Source organism: Hippocampus bargibanti, linkage group LG14 (genome assembly GCF_051943395.1).
Source record: "Hippocampus bargibanti isolate YZ-2025 linkage group LG14, ASM5194339v1, whole genome shotgun sequence".
In the NCBI taxonomy this organism is placed as follows: Eukaryota; Metazoa; Chordata; class Actinopteri; order Syngnathiformes; family Syngnathidae; genus Hippocampus; species Hippocampus bargibanti.
Window position 1 is genome coordinate 15,793,480 of NC_142747.1, and position 22,677 is coordinate 15,816,156.

General features: G+C 40.2%; 1 protein-coding gene across 1 annotated transcript; it reads right to left on the bottom strand.

Moving 5' to 3' along the window:
* Positions 1 to 1,170: 1,170 nt before the first annotated feature.
* ptgir (prostaglandin I2 receptor) lies at positions 1,171 to 21,093 on the bottom strand. Its single transcript, XM_089014414.1, has 3 exons — positions 20,844 to 21,093; positions 18,940 to 19,898; positions 1,171 to 2,056 (listed from the first exon to the last, which is right to left on the bottom strand). The coding sequence occupies exons 2-3, from the start codon at positions 19,783 to 19,785 to the stop codon at positions 1,754 to 1,756; spliced, it is 1,149 nt and encodes a 382-aa protein (XP_088870540.1). The 5' UTR covers positions 19,786 to 19,898; positions 20,844 to 21,093; the 3' UTR covers positions 1,171 to 1,753.
* Between the last annotated feature and the right edge of the window lie 1,584 nt (positions 21,094 to 22,677).

Here is a 22,677-nt window from a genome sequence, read left to right on the forward strand (position 1 = left end):
CATCAACGGTTATGATGAGACTCAATCTGAATGCAGAAACACTGTAAACATAAGGCATGATTTTAGCCACAAGCACCAACTTTCGACTTTATTAGGTATTGTATTTTCCAGTGTATAAGGCACACCCAAAAGCCTTGATTTTCTTCAAAAGATGACCCCACGCCTTATACGCAGGTGCGCCTCGCAACTACTGTCAGCAGACATCGACTCCATTTCCCCCTGAAAAAGAAGTCGTGCGTAACCCCAGCCGCTACTATAGCACCTTATAATTTGGTGTGCATTATGTTTGGAAAACTATATATTTGAAAAACCTTTTTCATTCATTGAAGGTGCGCCTTATGTATGGAACAAGATTGAAAATACACCATTCATTGGGAGTGCGCTTTATAATCCAGTGTGCCTTATACACCAGAAAATACAGTACCCCAGAATATCTTGGACAGACAGTATTATTTATTTTTTAAGGCGTTGATACCAAAAATAAAGAGAATGATATTTTATAATAATCCTTTTCATTTCTAAGCGCCTTCCAAAACTGTCAAGGTCACTTTACAGTCACAGGATACGTTTTTCTGTGGGTGAGCAGTGGCAGTCACACGTGCCAGGGTTCACTCAACCCGGAAGTAACTCAACTAGTTAGAAATCTAGCTAATATATAGGTAATAGCTAGCTAGCCGGATAGACAGAAAAACATACATCAAAGAGGACTCACTGCGAGACCAATAAAGGCAAATCTAATCCAATCCAAGAAAAAGCATTAAGCAATTCCATGGCTTGTCCATACTAGCATCCGGGACACGAATGACTGATTTCCATTTTTTTGCCAACACCCACTAATGTGGCATCAAACAGGGTGGAATGGGTCATGGGGAGTTTGAGAAAATTCCAAAATGTCAAGATACACAGAAAAAAAATCAATAAATACGCTTCGTCCAAACAGTGACTTACTGTCGCGGCTTGGAATTGAAGCAGATTTACGTGGGACAGTCGATGTGAGACAATCTCGTTTCGTCAATGGATGCTACAGCTTTGTGTTTGCTTTAAAAACATAGCTTGTAGCAGACGTGCACGTTCCACCATGACGTCTCTGATCCACTGGTGAAAATGACGCTTTCATCCTCGCATGAAAGCCTGTATGGATGTATTGTATAATAATAATAATAATATAATAATAATAATAATAATAATAATACATTTAATTTCTAAGCTCCTTTCAAAACTCTCAGGGACACTTTACAGTCACAGGATTTTTTTTGTGCGGGTGAGCGGCGGCAGCCATTCGCGCCAGCGTTCACTCTGTCCGGAAGTAAAATTGTATTTAATGTGAATAACTGTAATATCATTTATCACTACTTTTTGGTGTCTTTGGAATGCTATGCAGAACATTTTGAGGGAATCAAAATAGATTCTGGCATCGAATTTTGGCTTCTTGTTCAGTAGTCTAGTGCCGTCCTCAAATGGCATTTTTCATGCAAGAGAGCCCTTTGCGCTGGAAAAAAAATATTACGTGTGTTGTTGTTTTGCTGAGTGCTTCAAAACGCTTTGCTGTTGGACTTACATGTCAAAAAATGACAAAAATTAATGACATTTAGAGAACATATTTTGTCCATATGGGTGGTACGTAACCTCTATTCAAGAGTCAGTGTGCCTCATCAAGAACAGTGCAGGTTTGGAAATGTCATAGTTTTTCCTTGGGGTGTGCTGCCCCCCGCACCACACCCTCCACACACCCACATATACAAAACTGACTCCATCATGTATTGGGTAACGTGGGTACACCTGAATAGAAGCTGCATTGCATCACGTCCGGAGGTTTGCGCTGGATCACGTGGCCCTCCAGGGGTAAGGGTATGGCGGGGATATGAGCCGGTGTCTTGACGCCTCCCCCCCAACCAAAGCGGCATGTCAGCAACGAACGCAGGTGTCGGAATACAGACTTGCGGCAAATGATGAACACCCAGGGGTCCACAATGGGGTTGAAGGCGTAGAAGCGGAAGGCGGTCAGGTTCTCGTGGTCGCCGCAAAACGGATGGATGGCGTTGATGAAGCCGGCGATCTAAAAATACGAGAGTCATAATTGAGAATTAGATATTTTGGGGGTTCGTTGCTTTTTTTAATTCATGTGTTTCTTTGACTGGTTCATTTGCCAATTTTCTAAATGATTTACAGTCGACATGTTTATATGTTAGTTTAATGGAAAATTAACTCATTCACTGCCAAACAATGTGTAAAACTGTGTCCACTACAGTGCCAGGGTTTTTGTCATTTTCACTCAAATTGCAGCACCCATAGAATATTGAGTTTTAGGACTACATAAACATTCAATCCAACATTAGAAACCTTAGAGCAGGGGTGTCAAAGTCATTTTTTGCCGCGGGCCACATTGTAGTTATGGTTTCCTCTCGAGGGCCGTTATGAATTTGGGGAACCCATTAGAATGTTTAAATCCCTTCAAATATTACATATAGAGCACAAAGCAAATTAATGAATAACTCGTTTTCAAATCTGAAGTCAAGAATAATGACTTTTATTGTGGTTGACATCCAAAAATGTGAAATTTTGGCTCAGATTTTAGCAATCATCATGGAATTTAACAAGTTTGATTTGCTTTCGCGGGCCAAAAAAAATGATGTGGCGGGCCGGATTTGGCCCGCGGGCCTTGACTTTGACACCTGTGCCTTAGAGTCTCTTCTTTCATCAGAAAAAAAAGTTCATTCTGAAGTTTTAAGGGTCTGGCGGAATCCTTGCTTATTTGCAGTAGACATGTTTATATGTTAGTTTAATGGAAAATTAACTCATTTACCGCCAGACATGTGCAAAAATGTGTCCACTCCAGTGCCAGGGCTTTTGTCATTGTCACTCAAATTACAAGATCCACAGAATAATGAATTTTAGGACTACATAAAAACTCAATGCGGCGTAAGAAGCTTTAGACTCTCTTCTTTCTTCAGAAAAAAAAGTTAATTCCTAAGTTATATGAGTCTGGAGTTATATGAGCTTGAAATGAGGGCAGCTGTACAAAATACAAGACAATACATACCTATCGCTTTATATAGCGTTTTAAAAACAGCTGAAGCTGGAACAAAGCTGGAACAAAGCGCAAACATGGACAAAAGGCTGCCCCCTCATAGAAGGGAAAAAGCATTGCCAGAGGTCTGACCAGTGCTTTATCGGCACCCCCGCAAGAACAACCAAAACCCGAACATATTCAGGAATGGCGGTCAACGTCACACTTTTCAATTCCCGAATAAATACGGGAATGGCAGCGAATGAGTTAAAGTTGGCTTCATGAGTGCTTTAAAGACGAATGGTCAAAGTGTTTATTTTGTAAGTTGAAGTGGATAAACTGTAAAATATTGACCATTGATTTGTACTGTCCTGTTATTGGCTAGTCTTGGTCAGAATGTTTTTGTGGTATACCTCATACTTAAAGTGGAGGTTGATGGACATAACCACAAACTTTGGTCAGCTGCATTTGTAATTTCAAAAGCCCACAACAGCTGGCCCGTGAAAACTGTTTCCCATCTCATTCTTCTGCTCTGCCAACAAATCTCCATGACCTTTGCAGAAGAAAAAAATCCTGCAGTCTTCAATGATATATTTTTTTTGATTTCTGCCATAAATGTTAGCTGTTGCTAGGGCCTCACTGCATGATTAATTAGTCGATGACAGAAAACAAAAAGAAGGAACAAGTCCACCTCTGAGTCCACATCTAGACTCACACGGATGTGGTCACCCTTGACGAGCAGGACGGGGGGAAACGGGGTGGGGAATTGGGGTTTATGTGGGAACAAAACAACAGTAAATCGCGATTGAAGTAGTGGAGAACACAACCGGAGATCTCATGGAAGAGACGTGTCATCTTCTATGTGTCATATGGCAGCCAAAAAAAATCTGGACTCGTCACCAACTCAAAAACAAGACTTCCGGAATATTCAGCACGAGTCTTAAAACGTAAAATATAGCTATATGCGGTGGAATCTTTGTAAAATTGTAAAATACGCTCAGTAGAAGTCATTTGAAGCCATTTTACAAATTATGGACACAACTTGTCCGGAGACGTCGGTTGTCCTTTAAAACTGCATGTCGTCGTCCATCATGAAAGCGTTGCTAGAAATCTCCTTATGAGTTCAACATTTGCCTGTGCACATTTCAGGCCACCCGGCCTCTTATGGTCCTCCATGCGATGCAAGGTAGGACACAAATCTTAGCTGCCCAAGGCGTTGGGGGTGTCACATGGTCTTTAAACAGCGGAAAATGAATGTGTTAGGCTTGAGGCTAAAGCTTACAAGCAGGCGTGGTCTGGACAGGCATACGGTAGAGGACGCCAATTGGAAAGTACAGAACTTCGTTTGTTTTGTGCACACATGCATGCTCATTTATCATCCTGACATGCACCTCATCCAGAAACGATTACTGCATGTCTGACAAATAATGTTTTACTTGTACTCCCTCAATCAATCAAAACATTGGGGCTCTTGTTCGGACACACCGTCTACTGGATGGGTAAAACAAAAAAAAAAGGAAAATAGAGTAAGGAAAATAATGATGGAGGTCAAAAACAGTAAGTCGGCAGAAAATAAACAAGAAGGTCAAACTATTTGAAGTGAATACATTAATGGTGAGCTTTCTAAGCTAAAGAGGAAAATAGTATTTAAAATGTGTTATAACAAAACTTAAGTTCAAAAATGTTTTAATTCATACTCTAATATACTTCAGAAGTCCAAGATGGCGCCCGAGTACGCAACCGCCACCATGACGTCCTTAATCCACTAGTGAAAAGAACGCTTTCTCTCCTCTTTCATCGAGAATTGCTTCGTGCAAAATGGCTCTTTGTGTTGTCATGTTATTTTGTTTTTTTTTTAATTCTTTTGACTTCAAGATAGCACCACGAGAGTGGCTACCTTTCCAACAGCTCCTGTATTTTGTTTTTCTACTTCTTCCCTTCCTTTCCTCTTCCTTGCATAACTTTGCTGCTGTGACGTGTAAATGTTTCCACTGCGAGACTATTAAAGGCTAATCCAATCCTAAATGGAAAAAACAATTCGGAATCAATCTGTCAGATAAAAATCAACACATAATCAGAAAATGTGAGCTCATGTTCTTCCCCTCACATACAGGTGATGAGTGTACCAAACGAAGCGCCCCGTGAGTGTATCTTAATGTCATTGTATGTATGTGCATGTATTGCACAGTATACTGCACCGCTGTCCAATCTGAAAACACATTAATGAATGTTTTCGTCTTAACTGCTTTCGCTGTGAGTCATCGCTTCGAATGTACTCACACCTCCAACGCACCTGTGCACACTTCATATTCGGCAAGTTTGGTGTGTCCCTGCTTGAGCGTATCATGGAAGGTTGGTGAGAACGATTGCAGCTTCCAAAGAAATGGCGCATGCTAATGGACGTCGACAAGGTTGTAAGTTCAACTTGTCTTGTCATTTCCCTGGTCTGGCCCTGGAGGGTTCTTCATTGATTTGTCCGCTTCCTAATTCTTGACTGGTACTCGTAAGAGGGAGCATATAACTCCTACTATGGTCTCCCTTCAATGTCTTTTGTACAGCCGCCCCCCTTCCAAGCTCAGATAAATCGAGACCCATACTTAGGAATTAACTATTTTTTTCGGATGAAAGAAGAGAGTATAAGGTTTCTTATGCTGAACTGAATGTTTATTTACTTCTAAAACACAATATTCTGGGGGTCTTGTAATTCAAGTGAAAATGACAAAAACCCTGGCATAGGAGTGGACAAATTTTTGCACGTCTGCCAGTGAATGAGTTAATCAGTGGAACTTAAGATGGTGCTGTGGCCAATTGAATTTTTACCATCTATTTCCGCTGTTCTATAATCATATTTAGTTCCAAGTTTGACCTTCAAATCATGTTCAGACAGAAGTGCACTTCAGTAAATGCAAAGTGTCAGTGTTAGTGAATCATTATATCTTAAGTACAAGTTTCTGGCTGGTTATTGATCAGTGGCATTTCCATTGTGTTTGTTTACTTGGCGTTGAAAGCCACATAAATCAAATTGTGTGTGTGTGTGCCATAATAAGTGAGTCTAAGCATCCATTAGTTACTTTTTCCCTTCTTTGCACAGCTGCAGTTAAGTACATAGTCTCATCATCATTCATTCATTCATTCTTTTTCTGAACTGCTTTTATGCTCACTTGAATCGCGGGTGGTGCTGGAGCCCATCCCAGCTGTCTTCGGAAAGAAGCCGAGGGGCACCCTGAACAGGTTGCCAGCAAATCACAGGGCACACAGAGACAATGAACTATCCGCATTCACACTCACACCTCGGGACAATTTACAGTGTTCAATCAGCCTGACATGCATGTGGGAGGAAATGGAAGGTTTTATGAGATGTGGCAATGCTACCGCAGCTTGCCAACCGCTTCTTGACATGACTTTTTTCAAGTTTTTTTAGATTAAGCAAAACTACCATGCTCTTCAATATCAACAGTCTGTTTTTTTCTATTTAACTATGCGCGTAGTTCAGTTGAAATGAGCGTCCCTCAAATTGGCATGACAAGTCATGCTAGAAGAATTCAAATGACAATGAAAGCAGCTTTCTGAAGCAGCGTAAGTGTGTTTGATAACTTGCCTGTCATCTAAACCTGCTATGGATGTTCTGTTTTGGCCTGTTGGAATGATATTTCCTCATGCTGTAAATCTTTTTTTTTTTTTTTTGCAGATTTTTCTCTGAAGAATTGTTCGTTATCTGCCAAACTGCTGGTACTTGTGAAAGAAACTGCTACCATACAGGCCTCTGCCAAACTGCTGGTACTTGTGAAAGAAACTGCTACCATACAGGCCTCTGCCAAACTGCTGGTACTTGTGAAAGAAACTGCTACCATACAGGCCTCACAACACAACCCCACGGCCCAAAAAACAAAATAAAAATGAAAAATAAAAATATGCAGATCAACAACAAGCTCTGAAGTAGGGTGACTTATTTCTGTTGCCACCGCCATTCTCATTCAACCATCGCAATGTTTGGTCAGGATCGGTATCCATGTAGCTGTGTTACAAAATCCAAAATAAAATGTAATAGTAGTGAATTTGCGTGACAGAAAGGAAAAAAAAACACAAGATTACTGGCACATAAACTACTTCACTGCCAGACATGCAAAAATGTGTCCACTCCAGTGCCAGGGTTTTTGTCATTGTCACTCCAATTTCCAGGACCCATAGAATATTGAGTTTTTAGGACTACATGAACATTAGACAAGAAACCATAGACTCTGTTCTTTCATCAGAAAAAAAGAGTTAATTCCTATATTGTATGGGTCTGGAGTTATATGAGCTTGAAATGAGGGCGTCTGTCCAAAGTACAATGAAATACATACATATTGGTTTATATAGGGCTTTAACAATAGCTGAAGATGAAACAAAGCGCTAACATGGGGAAAAAAAGGTAACTGCTGCCCCCCTATGGAAGGGAAAAAACATTGCCAGAGGTCTGGCCAGCGCTGTATCGGCACCCAAGCAAGAAAACACAAAACCCGAACAAATTCGGGAATAGCACTCTACGTCTTATTTTCAATTCCCAAATACATTTGTGAATGGCAGTGAATGAGTTAATAAAACAGTGGATTTTTGTCCCCTCTCGGATTACATTCTTACAGAATATGGCGCAGTCAAGGCATTGAATACCCACTCTTGTTGGAGAATATCTATCTATCTATCCATCCATCCATCTGAGGTGTTGCCTTCAGGGACAGTTCAAAAACAGCCATTATTCCAGGCGTAAAGTCATTTCTACCTTTCATGTTCTTGTAGCTGGTAAACATTAGCTTTGGTTCACCAAACATCTAATACCAAAACCACAGAACACTCCACAGTGCCTGGTTGTAATCATCCAAGTTTTTGTTTTTACTTCTTTATTGCGTGAATGACGAAATTGACCTTTTAAGGAGGGATGACATGTTGGTACACTGGTTTAGCACGTCTGCCTCGCAGTATAGCGGTTATTTGTTTCAATTCCAGGCCCTGGCATTCCTGTCTGGGTATTTCAGTTTCGTCCCAGATTCCCCAAACATGCATCGTAGAATGACTACATGTTTTAAATTGTCTCTAGCTGTGATTGTAACCTCGAATGTGTGTTTGTTGTATTTCTATGTATACCATCAGATTAGCCGGCAATCAGTTCAGGGTGTTCCAAAGAGAGCTTGTCTAAATTCCAGTATGCATGTGAGTCTGGAGGAAAAAGCCACTCGTATAATGGGAAGGACTTTTTTTTTCGGGCAAAAACAAAAGTAATGCAAAACAGGATCATGCTGACACTCCCCTCATTTAATTTTTGGAGCACTGAGAACAATTCCCTTTTGAAATGTAGACATCAAACGTTTGGGAATTATGAGACAATTAGATCAACAGTTCTACTCTTACAAAAACAATTCCAATGCAATCGCGATGTTGCATAAAACATCGCAAAAAAACTCAATATGGTGATTTTCAAATCATGACAACCGACACCATTTTTTTTGTTTCCTAACTGACATCAGAAAAATGTTTTATTGCATCTAAAATACCCAAAACATGCAGGCTGATATTGTTAGTCAAATGCAAAACACAAACAAAAATGACTTAAAGTGTCAGATTCGGAGAAGATGCTTTCTTGTTACTCATCCAGTTATGAATATGATTCATATAGTTCTGAAGAGGAATGCATAAATGTTTGAAATTGATTTAAAGAAGTCCTTCCGTTTCAATTTGAGCCGTCTGGACTCCAATGTAGTGTCCCAGAAAATGCACAAGATGGCGCACAAGCTCCATTGGAAATGGGCTGATTTGTGTCAACTTAACACCTTCTTTATGGTGATACCGCGATTGGTAGTCTTGGTGCAACGCACAACGGTTCACCATCGCATTATTTATGAAGTTTTCCTTCTAATTTCGCGAGCAACACAGTGTTTTCAGACGGAAAAAAACTGCCCAAAATGCATTTTGTGTCGGTCAATGGCGTTCCTAATGTGACGTCACTTCAGGAATTGTCATCAACTCGAAAACAAGACTCAGCGCGAGTCTTTCTGGCCTTCATCGGGCAATTGGCAGGGTATACCCGAAACTAGCTGCTAACAAGGTTCTCTGAAAGTTTGAATATAAAGTTCTGCATCCAACTTATATTTGCTCCTAAATGACAATGGAGCTAAAAATATTGTTTTCAAATGTCACTCGCACTAGAGTAAAAATGAGTGCACCTCAGGCAATGTGTGTGCCACACTAGCAACACATGATGGAGATTTTTATGCTTCTCATATGTTTTTATTTGACGTGAGGGTGTTTTATTTCACCGTTATGTGTCACCGACAGCCTTTTATTGGCTCAATTTTAAACTAATGATAATTTGGGCCAGGCCCCTAAGGATATAAAACTGTTTGTGATCTTGTTACAAAATCCAATTGCTATGAATTGTACTCTGGGTATCAATTTTAATAAACAGGAAAAAAAAACTGGAGATGCTGTCAGCGAGGAAAACAAGAAAGGTATTATTGTTATTAGCTTTACAACGCAGTCATGTTGCTTTTTGTTATTGTGTTCTATGGAAAATTGACCAAATGGTGGAGTGCCATGATCATTCAAAAGAATTATAGATTTTATAAATATTTTAAATAGAGGCATAAACGCGTGCTTCACAGTCATAGAAATAGTGAGATTCGTGTATGGATAAGGACCTTGTATAAAAAGAACTCAAGTTGAAAATAAACTATAAAGGACAATTTTATAACACTGTTGGGAAGAGTGAATCCTTCCTCTTTTTTTGAGGGGTGAATTTGACATATTGTAATCATTTCATCATAAAGAAATGCCCCAAATTATGTGGAGATAAACCGCCTACATTCATGTTGAGCTTGAAATTCAAGAGAAAAATGACTCAATTTCTGTTGACTCATTTTGAATGCAAAAATGTCAAGTCAGTAGAAATGAATTGTGACCCAAATTATATTTTAAAGGACAACTGACGCCTCTGGACAAGTTGTGTCCATAATTTGTAAAATCACTTCAAATGACTTCTACTGAGCGTATTTTACAAAGATTCCACTATATATAGCTATATTTTATATTTTAAGACTCGCGCTGAATATTCAGGAGTCTTGTTTTCGAGTTGATGACGATTCCTGACGTGACATCACGTCAGGAACGCCCCTGACCGAGAAAGCGACACACAATGCATTTTGGGTACTTTGTTTGGTCTGAAAACTTTGTGTTGATCCGTGTTGATGGAGAAATTAGAAGGAAAACACATAAATAACACATTGGTGAATCGTTGTGTGTTGCACCAAGACTACTATTTGATACTAGTTGACACAAATTCCCAGCAGACAAATCAGCCCATTTCCAACGGAGCTTGGGCACCATCTTGTTTTTCATCTTCTCCGAATCTGAAGCAATTGTTTTAATTCTCGAGCAAGGCAAGACGTCCTGGCGTGACGTCACAAATAAGGGGCGGGACCTTCTGAAACTGAAACTTTCTGAGCTCATTTTGTAGTAGTTTTGGGACACTAACTCATTTTTATTGGTGTTTTGCATTTGACTAAAAATATCAGCCTGCGTGTATTGAGTATTTTTGATGCTATAAAAAGTTTTTCTGATGTCAGTTAGGAAACAAAAAAATGGTGTCGGTTGTCCTTTAAGGCATGTATATACCTAGGAATATGTGAATGGCATGCAAAAACTGATTTACCGAAACAAACTTGCACGAGAAGCGTGCACACTGGCCGTTGTATCAAAATAAATGTGTGCAACTACTTACTACAAGTTTGACTTGCAGCGTTGACAAGGAGACGAGTGGGTGAAGAAGGCAAGCAAGAACATGAGCTGCATTGATAAATGATGTCATGATAAGAATCTGAATAGACCGAACATTAAACACGCTGTTGAGACACAGTTGTGTAGCGCACATTGTGCCATTAAAATGACTGGCAGTAGCAGGAAAAAGGACGCCTCATATAAACAAACAATACAATTCATGAGCTGTTTTGTGTGATGCTAGAAAACAGTCAGCTCATGTGGCCTTTTCAATACAGATTTTGAATGACGTCTCTGACATAATGATGAGTCTTTCCAGTTGTGCATTGTGTGTTTAAGTTTTTATTTATTTAGTGGCAGTTATTTTAGTTATTTGGCTCTCTGTTTGTTGCTGAACAAGTTTCGTTCTGTCATGGACAATCCAGAGCGTTCACGGCACAGCACCAGCTACTTTATTGATCTTCCAAGTTACCTAGTTTGTTAGCTAACAAAATTAGATAAATAATAATAAATAATAATAATAATAATAATAATAATAATAATAATAAAATTCATTTATAAGCGCTTTTGAAAACTCCCCTGGTCACTTTAAAGTCACACGATAGGTTTTTCTGCGGATGCACCAAATCCAGCAGACATTTAAACAGCTTCTTCCCCCAAGCCATTAACTCTTTGAACTCTTTCAACAGTAGCCAAAATGGAACTGTATAGTGCCACTTAGCAGTTTTTTTGACAACGATACTAGTGCAGCGTGTTCTACCGGAAACAAATTCCTTGTGTGTTCTACATACTTGGCAATAAAGATGATTCTGATTCTGATTCTGATTCTGATGAGCAGCGGCAGCCAGACTCGCCAGTGTTCACTCAACCCAGAAGTAACACGAGCTAGCTAGCTAACTGAACAAAAAAAGCATAGTGTAACATTTAGCTCACATTGTTTAGCTCACATTTTCAGATAAAGTTACTTCAAAAAAGCAAATCCACAGCACAGGCGATTGGTGTGCTGTCTAGATTGCCATTGTTGCCCTTCGCTCATCATCAAAAATCTCCCGCACAACCTTTCATCACCATTTAATGGAAGCCCGGGTGCCTATTAACATCATTACACGAACCATTTGTTCGTGAAGTCATACAGTTAATGGACAAATTGTAGGTAAGAGTATCTGCAAGTCAATGTTTGTGGCCATCTTCATGTTCTTGGCAAACATGAGATGTGAGATGAATGAAAGCTTAAATGTCATTCCACAAAGAAGAGGCATTTCTAATAGTTAGAACACGTTTAGCGAAGCATCTATTCTGTCATAGGAGCCTGTCTGTTTTGTTTGTGTATGCGCATTTGTGCTAAATAGGCAGGCAGCAGCTGCGTGAGAACAAAAGTGCGGGAAACAAAGGTAACCTGTAATAGCATAATCCGAGTTACACCCAACCATTTGTACATCACTGTCACGCTTAGCTCTGCAAACAAAACAAAACAACAAACACACACATATGCTTATAAATGGTTAAGAAAGACCGAGCCTCTGGCTGAAATAAATGCAAAGGCCATCCATCAATCTATTTCAGTCCCTACGCCCCTTAACAAAACAACAAAAATGTTTGGAATGTGTTTTTGATGAGAAAAATAAAATATGATCTTTACAAACACTTAACCCCTCTTGTGAAAACAAACTTTAAAGCCACACTTCAGCTCCAATGTTGCATTGCGGCATGCTATGCTGAACCTTTTCCGTCACCAGCGAGCTGATCAATATAGTCTTTGTGTGTTTATGTTATCCGTAGTTTGTGTGTCTGTGTATATATATATATATATATATATATATATATATATATATATATATATATATATATATATATATATATATATATATATATATATAGACACATACACACACACGCACATACATATATACACACACGCACATACATATATATACACACACGCACATACCTATATATATACACGCACATACACACATACATATATATATGTATACATACATAAATACATACATAAATATATACATACATACATACATACATACATACATACATACATACATACATACATATATAAATACATATATATATATATATATATATATACACACACGTTTTTCAAACCATTTTTTTCCTTCGCAGTATGCACACATGCTTCTATTTATGTACGCTGGCTTCATGCTTCAGCCTGTCAAGTCGTTTGTATTTATGAGGTGCAACTGTCTCAAGGAGACCTCCTTTTGCACAATCATATCAAGCCAAGAGCTCTTCAGTCCGCACAAGTATCATTTCCCCATATTCGTCAAACCCCCCAAAAAACAAGTTCCTCTTTTTAGTGTTGTTTATATTCTGAAATGATTTGGCAACTGAGCGAAGAGAAGGATGATGCAGATCGGTTGTGAAGGTTTTGTGTGTAACAGGAGAACCAGCAGCTACCACTATGTAAATACTATATTGTTTAATTTGGACTTGCTCAACAAATGACTAATTGGTGGATTATTCTCTCTCTAGTTTGAAGTGGAGCAGTGAGAGTAATTTCCCCTCATTTGCTCAGTACATTTTGTTCTCTGATATTTCACTTTCATACAAAAAAAAACTGCAAAGCATACTCGCGGTAATCTGGAATATATTTACAGAGACACTGACGTAAATTGTGAGATTCCACTCATTCATTGTGAAGTTTTTTTTTTTATCGACAGTCATTGCAGTAAATTACCGTATTTTCCAGTGTATAAAGTCCACTGGAGTATAAGGGGCCCACCCAATGAATGGTGTATTTTCAAACTTCTTCCATATATAAGGCGCACCGGAGTATAAGGTGAACTTTCAATGAATGAAAACAGTTTTCCAAACAGGGGACATCATTTGCCTTTTGTCCATGTTAGTGCTTTGTTACAGCTTCAGCTGTTGTTAAAGCGCTATATAAATCAATATGTATTGTATGCATTGAATGTTTATGCAGTCCTAAAACTCAATATTCTGTGAGTCCTGCAATTTGAGTGACAAAGACAAAAGCCCTGGCACTGGAGTGGACATTTTTTGGTACATCGTCTGGAAGTGAATGAGTTCATTCACATATAAGGCACACCTGTTTATAAGGTGCAGGGTCATTTTTTTGAACAAAATCAATACTTTTGGGTACGCCTTGTACACCGGAAAATATGGTAGTTTCACAGCAAAGTGTGACTCTTGAGGACTTTCCTGAAGCAAGTTTTGAATAAAAATGAGTGAGGAGTTACACTTTATTGAGCCATTTATTGATGGGTAGTTGTCATGGGAACAATATTGATGGTGCAAGTGATGCTGGGTGCTTTATAAGTCTGTACCTGTCCCTAACAGAACGACTATGGTGAGGATATTAACACATTCAAGTTTAATGGCATTGAGTATCATCACCAATATTACAGAAAGAGCTATTGGGTTTCATTATTGATTTATCGGTTGATTGTTATTCCAGTTCATAAAAGTCTCTTCCGGTTAGCTTTGAAAGCCCAATAAAGGATTCACGATGAATCAAATGTGAGCACAATATTTAATTCAGCAATTAACCACTATTATTATCTTTGGATTCTTATCGATTGAGTCCACTAGGTACACCTCAGTTTTATTGTCAAAGTTGTCAGTGGAACACTCCAAAGTTTGGTTCCCTGTAGTAACTTCATTGCCGTCGCGGGTTTTAAAAGGCTTACAAAGTCATAATTGAAGACGCAGAATATAAAACGTGGCGTGTGAACCCCACTCCTGGTTCGCAAACAATTCAAAACTTCTCTTACAGGCCACAAGCAACAATAAAGTTGAGCGGCCATTGGTCAAAGCTATCTTATCACTTACAGGCTGTCTAAAGTAATCACGTTGCCGGTGTCATTTTTTTCGACTGCAACAAGTCAAGTGTGGGTGATGCTTTACATTCAAGTTGTTAACATGACAAGCCTGAGAAAAATACATAAGTCCCAAAGGAGAACCCCTGGAATAGAACTCACAAGAAAGCATCGCTTCCCCAATTCTGCTCCCACGCGAAACAACATACAAGCATAAACCTATCATCATAAACTGTGGTGCCTAGAGATTAGGGTTGAGCAACTCTGAAGAAGAAAAAAAAATGAAATGTGATTATCGTGATTAACTCATTCACTGCCATTCATGAATTTATTCCGGAATTGAAAATATGACATAGAGCGCCATTCCCGAATTTGTTCGGGTTTTGTTTTTTGCTTGTGTGCCGATAAAGCGCTGGCCATGGCCTCTGGCAATGTTTTTTTCTTTTCCAAAACGGGGAAGCATTTCCCTTTTTTCCATGTTCGTGCTTTGTTCCAGCTTCAGCTGTTGTTAAGTGCTATATAAACCGATATGCACGTATTGCATTGTATTTTGGACAGCCGCCCTCATTTCAAGCTCATATAACTCCAGACCCATATAATTTAGGAATTAACTATTTTTTCTGATGAAAAAAGAAATTCAAGTGACAATGACAAAAAGCCTGGCACTGGAGTGGACCCATTTTTGCACGTCTGGCAGTGAATGAGTCAATATTGAAATCACGATAATATTAAATTATTGATTTGGAAACTTAGTACTAAGGTGTCAAACTCAAGGGCTGAGGGCCATATGTAGCTCACCACGTCATTTTATGTGGCCAACGGAAGCAAATCAAGCATGTTCGCTTGTGTGTGTGATTCTTGCTAAAATCTCCGCTAAAATGTAAAGTTCCGGACTTTATGCCATTACTTTAGTCACACATTTTTAATAATAATAATAATAATAATAATAATAATAATACATTTAATTTTAACTCAGCAGCTATTTCATGATGCGGCGTGTTTAAAGATTTTTAAACCAGACATGTGACTGCTATTTTATTGCTGTCTTGCTACCTCGTTAGAGGCAAAGACAAGTGAAGGTATTTAATATTGAAAACTGTTTTTGGGTACAGTCTTTCTTTGCAACTAACCAAACCCCTGAATCCAGCAATTTAAACAACAGTTAATGACTTTTCAAAATTTGGTTTCCGTCATGAAGGCCCCCGCTGAGAAACAGTCGCTAAAATGTGGCCCATGACAAAAATCAGTTTTTATTCAACTACCAATATTCAACTAAAAAGAATAACCAGAACATGTAATATTTAACATGTCAAGGAATCATATTTTAGGAGGAAAAACAATAAAAAAGCAAGGTGTATACATTTTGATAATTGCGGGATATTGTGGGATGAAAATTTTGTTAGTTTTGGGGGGGAAATACATGTATTGGGAAATAGAAGCGGAACATGACAGGACAGTCATGTTCTGCTACAAAAAGTACATTTATTCTGGAAGTAGATGTATTCAAGTTAGCTGCTTTGCAGTGGGCTTTTCTCACTCTTTCCACTTTTTGGACCTTGCATGTTTGCATTTCTAAACCTCTGTGTTCTTAAAAAATGTGCATGGATGCATATTTTATAGGAGTTCAGTATCAGCTGAAAATTGCCTGGTGTGCTGAGATTGAGAAAACCGGTATGTCAGGCCAGGACAGAGCTCTGAGCGCGGTTAGGATAAATAACATTGCAATCCCTGCTTGCAGAATCATGCATCAAGTACAATCAGCCATTTTCTCACACATCTGTTTGCAATCGTATGAACCTATTTCGTGTTGGTCATCAAGTTGCAGCTGGCGTTGACATGCTTCCTCGCCGCCATCGCTATTTTACATATTTTTGGGGCGGGCTGCATCTACGTGAGTCTCCGAAGCCACTTATGACTAGTCTAGGGTGAGTATGACGAGAACAAAAGGATCAGGCTCATAACGTGAAGAAAGTCGGGCAAATGGAACCACTTTGGAACATCACAGGCCCACGGTGATGTCACAAAGTTTCCCTCAATTTGGCCTCTGAGTGACTGATATGTATGATCTCATGCTCGCTATCCGGACTCGGTTCTTACGACAACCAGAACATGAGATCTTGGGTGAGCAACAAGGAGCAGGTTAGAGCATTTGTAATGATTCCTGTATATGACCTAAAAGTAAAGCTAAGTAATCACAGCGTTCAATGACATTTGGATTAACCAAATGGACTTTTCCCGTGCTAGTTGTACACTGGCTTGTATTTTGTGGCAAGAACGGGACAGTGATGAACCTGATTGACTTGTCCTCCCTGGGTTTACTTTTTAATGGCAAATGCACACCCGCACTCATATGCACACACCATGCCAGTGCAGTGAGCGAGGCATCTTTCTTCAGGCACACCTTTTTGCCCTTCTTTGTCAACCTGTGCAACTGCAACCACTCCAACTCAAGAGACCCAGACCTCACCCTGAACCATTTGACATAAATGGTATCACTATGGAGATTGCACAGACGTACCAAGTTTTGCATATGGACGAAAAGCTGGAGTGAGACTACCAACACTGATGTCCGGTGTAGGAAATGACAGGGCCACTTGTACTTCCCCAGAAGACTGTTTTCTGCAAAAGCATGTAAAAGATGCTCTACCGGTCAATATGCTGGTGAGTGACCTTCTGAATGCAGTTGCGCGCCATGGGGACCACTCGATCATGAGTACAGATTTGGACAACTGAGAATGTTGATGTCCATGATGACCGATTCAGAGCTTCGCCTGTGCCAAACCGCTTTGAGGCAAAGGCACAGCATTTGACATGCTGAGGTCACTGCTCTCCTCTACTGACGGACTGAGGGAACCTGTCATGTCTAGTGGCTTTTAAATTCCAATTTGTTCCATCCACAACTTGCACAGAATGACTCTATTTGTGCATTTCAGGTATCCTGTTAGTGAAGTCAAAAAGATTCTTCAAGAAATCCACAATGTGCTCTGACACTACTCATCGTCTCACTCTGTCACTGAAAACGGAACCCGTTCAAGCTATCGAAGGAGACGGTTATAAGGTGGAAAAACCAGGACAGCAGTGACATGGAGGAACGTGAACTCAATAACGTCAATGATGCAACAGACGCATAGAAGCAAGATTCCTGCTGAATGAGTCATTTGTCGAAAAACAAGCAGCTTCTGGCATTTAGAAAAAACATATACATCTAAATTTGACAATGCATATACAGGTAAAGTCTTTTCTAAATTTTCCAGCTATTTTCTTCCCAGAAGTGTATATAATTGACAGTCATATTTTGCACTATTAACCAAAGTACATTTCAAGCTGTGCAGGTTTGAATTCCTAGCGTGGGTGAGCGTAAAAGCTGTGCCAAACAAATGAGAAGAGTGAATGTAGCTAACCCGACAAAAGTCACGGCAAGTTAAAGTTTGTACACTTTTATCCATCCATCCATTTCCTGACCCGCTTTTCTCACAAAGGTCGTGGGGGTGCCCAGCTTTATTCGGGCACTCGGTTGGGTACACCCTGAACTGGTTGCCAGTCAATCAAAGGGCACACAGTGATGAAGAACCACCCACGCTCACACTCATACCTAGGGACAATTTAAAGTGTTCAATCAGTTGATCATGCATCACTTTGAAATGTTGGAGGAAACCAAAGTACCCAGAGAAAACTCACACAGGCAAGGGGAGAATATGCAAACTGCACACAAGAAGGCGGTAGCTACCTCTGCACTGTGAGGTTGATGTGCTAAGCACTCAACCACCAAGCTTCCATGTATCTTTTTGACTTAAATATGAGTCAGACCAAAGTACTTTTGACCTTTTTTTCACTCAGCCTGTACTTCCCCTTTCTGTGTGTTCAAATGGTGTTGACACATAGCAGTGCATTAATCTAAAACTACTTTAACTCATTTAATGCCATTCATGAAGTGGAGAGCCATTCCCAAATTTGTTCGGATTTTTGTTTTTCTTGCGGGGGTGAGTGCGGATCAGACCTCTGGCAATGTTTTCCCCTCACACGAGGAGGCAGCATTTGCCTTTTGTACAGCCGCCCCCACTTTCACTGCAGATAACTCTAGAACCAAATACAAAGTTTTTTGGGGATGAAAGAAGAGAGTCTAAGGTTTCTTCTGCTGCATTGAATGTTTATGTTGTCCAAAAACTCAATCTTTTGTGGGTCCTGCAATTGGAGTGAAAATGACAAAAACCCTGGCACTGGAGTGGACACATATTTGCACATCATCTGGCAATGACTGAGTTAAATCCGTTTGAGAAATTTGAACAAACTGTTGCTTTCTGTTGAAAATAGTCACAAAAATGCATGCACGCACTTACGCATAGGCACACAGAAAATAGATGATGTACTCACCGTGAGCGGCAACGAGCAGACGGCGAAGATCACTGTGATGAGCGCCAGTAGCACAAGATGATCCATCTCCTCCTCGCCCCATCGGAACAAGGCCAGGCTCAGTTTCCTCTTCCTGCCCGTAGAGCCGGCCGAGCCTCGTCGTATCAACTGGCTACGGTGCATCTGGCAGAGGCTGGCGATCACCGAACCGTTGCACGCAAACACAGCCAGGATGATCAGCGCCATGAGAGAGGAGTACGTCAGCGAGAAGGCCTGCACCCTATCGGCATTGGCATCCCCCGTGGCGTCCATGTCGATGAAGCACCACGTACCTGGGCAGTACTGCCTAAACTTGCCGATGCCGCCGAACGGCAGAAGGCAGAAGGCCAGGGAAAAGAGATAAATGATGACGAGCGCCACCTTGGCGAAACTTCGACGGATGTGTCTCGAGTAGAAGTATGGGTGGCTGATAGCCAGGCAGCGCTCCACGGCCATGGTGCACAGGATGAGGGTGGGCGCCAGGCCGAAGAAGCTCATGGCAAAACCGAAGAGCTGGCACAGGCTCTCGTCACCAAGTCCGATGAGAGACATGTTGCGAGCGTAGCAGATGAATACGGGTGGGCTAAGGAGACAGGTGCCCACCAGGTCAGTGAGGACGAGCCCGGTCACCAGGATGGAGAAGACTGATGAAGTGGAGCGGTGCTCTTTGCGGTGTACGCCCAAGATGAAAAGCGCCAGGAGGTTGCCACCCACGCCGGCTATGAACATGATGATGCTGGTCGCCGGCTTGCTGTCACCTTTCACCGTGAGGCTCCCGCTGCATGTGATGTTGGGACACAGCCCAGAACATGCCATGCTTGTGTTCATGAATGAGTCACAGGGGAGAATCTAAAGGGCTCCCAGATGTTCAAAGAAGCAAAAGTGTGGTCTTGGTTTCATTTGGAAGAGAGGGGTGGTCAGGATGTTCTCACCACAGCATTCTGGAGGCGGGAAAAACAAGATTTCTTTATCATACATATTTAGAACTCACAAAAACAAGATGTTCGGATTTCTAACAAAATTTCGAGATGGACATCAAATGCACTATAAGCTTTACAGGTGAATTGAATTTGGAATAAAAATAACGCAAATCCAAGTGGTCAATGTCTTTCTTCTGTGCTCTAACAAGAAATTCTTCTTCTTTTCCTTTCAATTTTTCCTTTCAGGGGTCGCCACAGCGAATCAGTGTCCTCCATCTTCAGAGGTTTGAGTCGCATGTTTGTTTTGACCAAGCCTTTACATCGAATGCCCTTCCTGACATTACCCTCTGTATTTATCCAGGCTTGGGTCCCGCACAATAATACACTGGCGTGTGTCTCCTTTGTGGCTGCAGAACAAGCAACTCTATGAAAAGCTCTAAAAAGAAGTTGAATGGAAAAATTCTAAACGGGGGTATCTCCACTCCTGTGACCTCAAGTCATTCTGTAATCGATGACACCATGAGACACTAACCTCAGTGCCAACTTCCCCTGGATAACATCCTGTGTGACACATTCTAATGGCAAGGTATCGTGTCATAGGCATGATGAAGACGACCACGGCATGATGAAGACGACCACTTAAATATTGCAAATCTACTGGGTGAACCATCGAGAAATTTCACCTGAAAACATTAATCCCTAGGGTTCGCTGAACATTGCACAGCAAACTTCAATCTTAAAGAATTTGGCAATGATAGCAACTATGATCGTCATGTGGTGGGAAATTATCAAATTTCCTGCAACATATTGTTCTGTTAGCCTATTGTGAGGACATTTCTTTGTACATGAATGTATTGAATGTAAAACAGACAACATAGGAACTGGCACATTTTCTATTAATAATGCAGAAATGAACTATTCGACTCAAACGGGGAAAAAAAACAAGAGAAAAATGATAAAACTCACCTCCCCAAGATCATATTCTCGAGTGGTCCACATGCAAGCCACGTTGAAAGGAAGATTGAAGTTTGAAAGCAGCGCTCAGCTGCACCACCTCTCTCTTTTTCTCTCTCTCTCACCAACAGGCTCCCTCGCCCCGCCTTCTCTCAGAATACCACGCCTTCAGTTTGCAACATTGTTGCACCAAATAAAACAGATCACAACCGCCAACAGGAAAAGAAGCGTGTGAAATGCAAGCACAAAAATATTGATTGATTTTGTTGGATTGCCTTGGCAAAATGTTTCAGATTTTACAAGGCAGGAGGGAAATGTTTCCAAAGTCCCCTTCAGAAATGCCACCGTCATGAAACTTGCGATCTTCAAAAGGGGAAAAAATGGCATGAAATCAGACACATTTGACAGGATAAAAATTTGACATCTTGCAACAATAAAGTTGTGTTTTTTTCATTAGATTTATTTTATTTTTTGATAAATCTGGACTTTACTTCTGAAATATAGAGACGTGAAGTTAAACGAAATTGTAAGCGCTTTTAAATACAGATTAAAAACTCCCCCCTGTACACCATACCTATGATTAAGGTCTTTCAAAGCATTTTTTAAATTCAGAATTTCCAAAATCTTGAAAGAAAATAAGAATAAAATGGCAAAAAAAATGCAGGCCCACCAGGGCATCTGATCTAGACCATCCGTACTGAGAGAGCCAGTTTAATAAAACGTGTTGGTAAATTTGCACAAACGTCACATATTTTTGCCAGCTTTTTTTAATAAGGAAAAACAACACTTGATAGTGCTGCACTATTTAGTACTAACATAATTAACTCATTCACTGCCAGACATGTGAAAAAATGTGTCCACTCCAGTGCCAGGGTTTTTGTCATTGTCACTCGAATTCCAAGACCCACAGAATATTGAGTTTTAATAATACGTTTTAGGACTACATAAACATTCAATATAGCGTTAGAAACCTTTGACTCTCTTCTTTTATCAGAAATAAAGAGTTAATTGCTAAATTATATGGGTCGAGAGTTATATGAACTGAGGGTGGCTATCCAAAATACATACAATAAATACATATTGGTTCATACAGCACTTTAACAACAGCTGAAGCTGGAACAAAGCGCTAACATTGAAAAAAGGGAAATTATTACCCTTGTGGAAAATAAAAAACATTGCCAGAGGCCATGGCCAGCGCTTTATCGGCACCCAAGCATGAAAAAACAAAAAACGAACTAATTCAGGAATGTCATATTTTCAATTCGCGAATAAATTCATGAATGGCAGTGAATGAGTTAACTAGGTTTTAAAAAATTTGAAATTAAGATTACTTCATTTCAAATTCAGTGACAATATTTTAATGCAAAATTAGTAAATTTCAATCATTTTGGTCGCAAACCAAAGCCAAAAAAAGAATTGGTCCTGTTTAGAACTCACGAACAACGGGTCACTTGTATCTTAAAGGACAACCGACATCTCCGGACAAGTTGTGTCCATAATTTGTAAAATGGCTTCAAATGACTTCTACTGAGCGTATTTTACAAAGATTCCTCGCATATAGCTATATTTTACATTTTAAGACTCGCGCTGAATATTCAGGAAGTCTTGTTTTTGAGTTGGTGACGAGTCCGTACGTGACGTCAATAAAGGACCGCCCTTTACCGTAAAAAAGACGCATTGTAGCGGTCCTTCCATCACGTCAATGTATTTATTTGCTGTACATGTTTGGTCTGGGGACCTCGTGTTGCACCCAAAAGCCGCCAGAAGAGGGCGTCCAAGCGCCATATAAGGAATTTACCAGCCTGTGGAAACGGAGGTGGACACAGGAGGTCGCCATTTTGTGCCT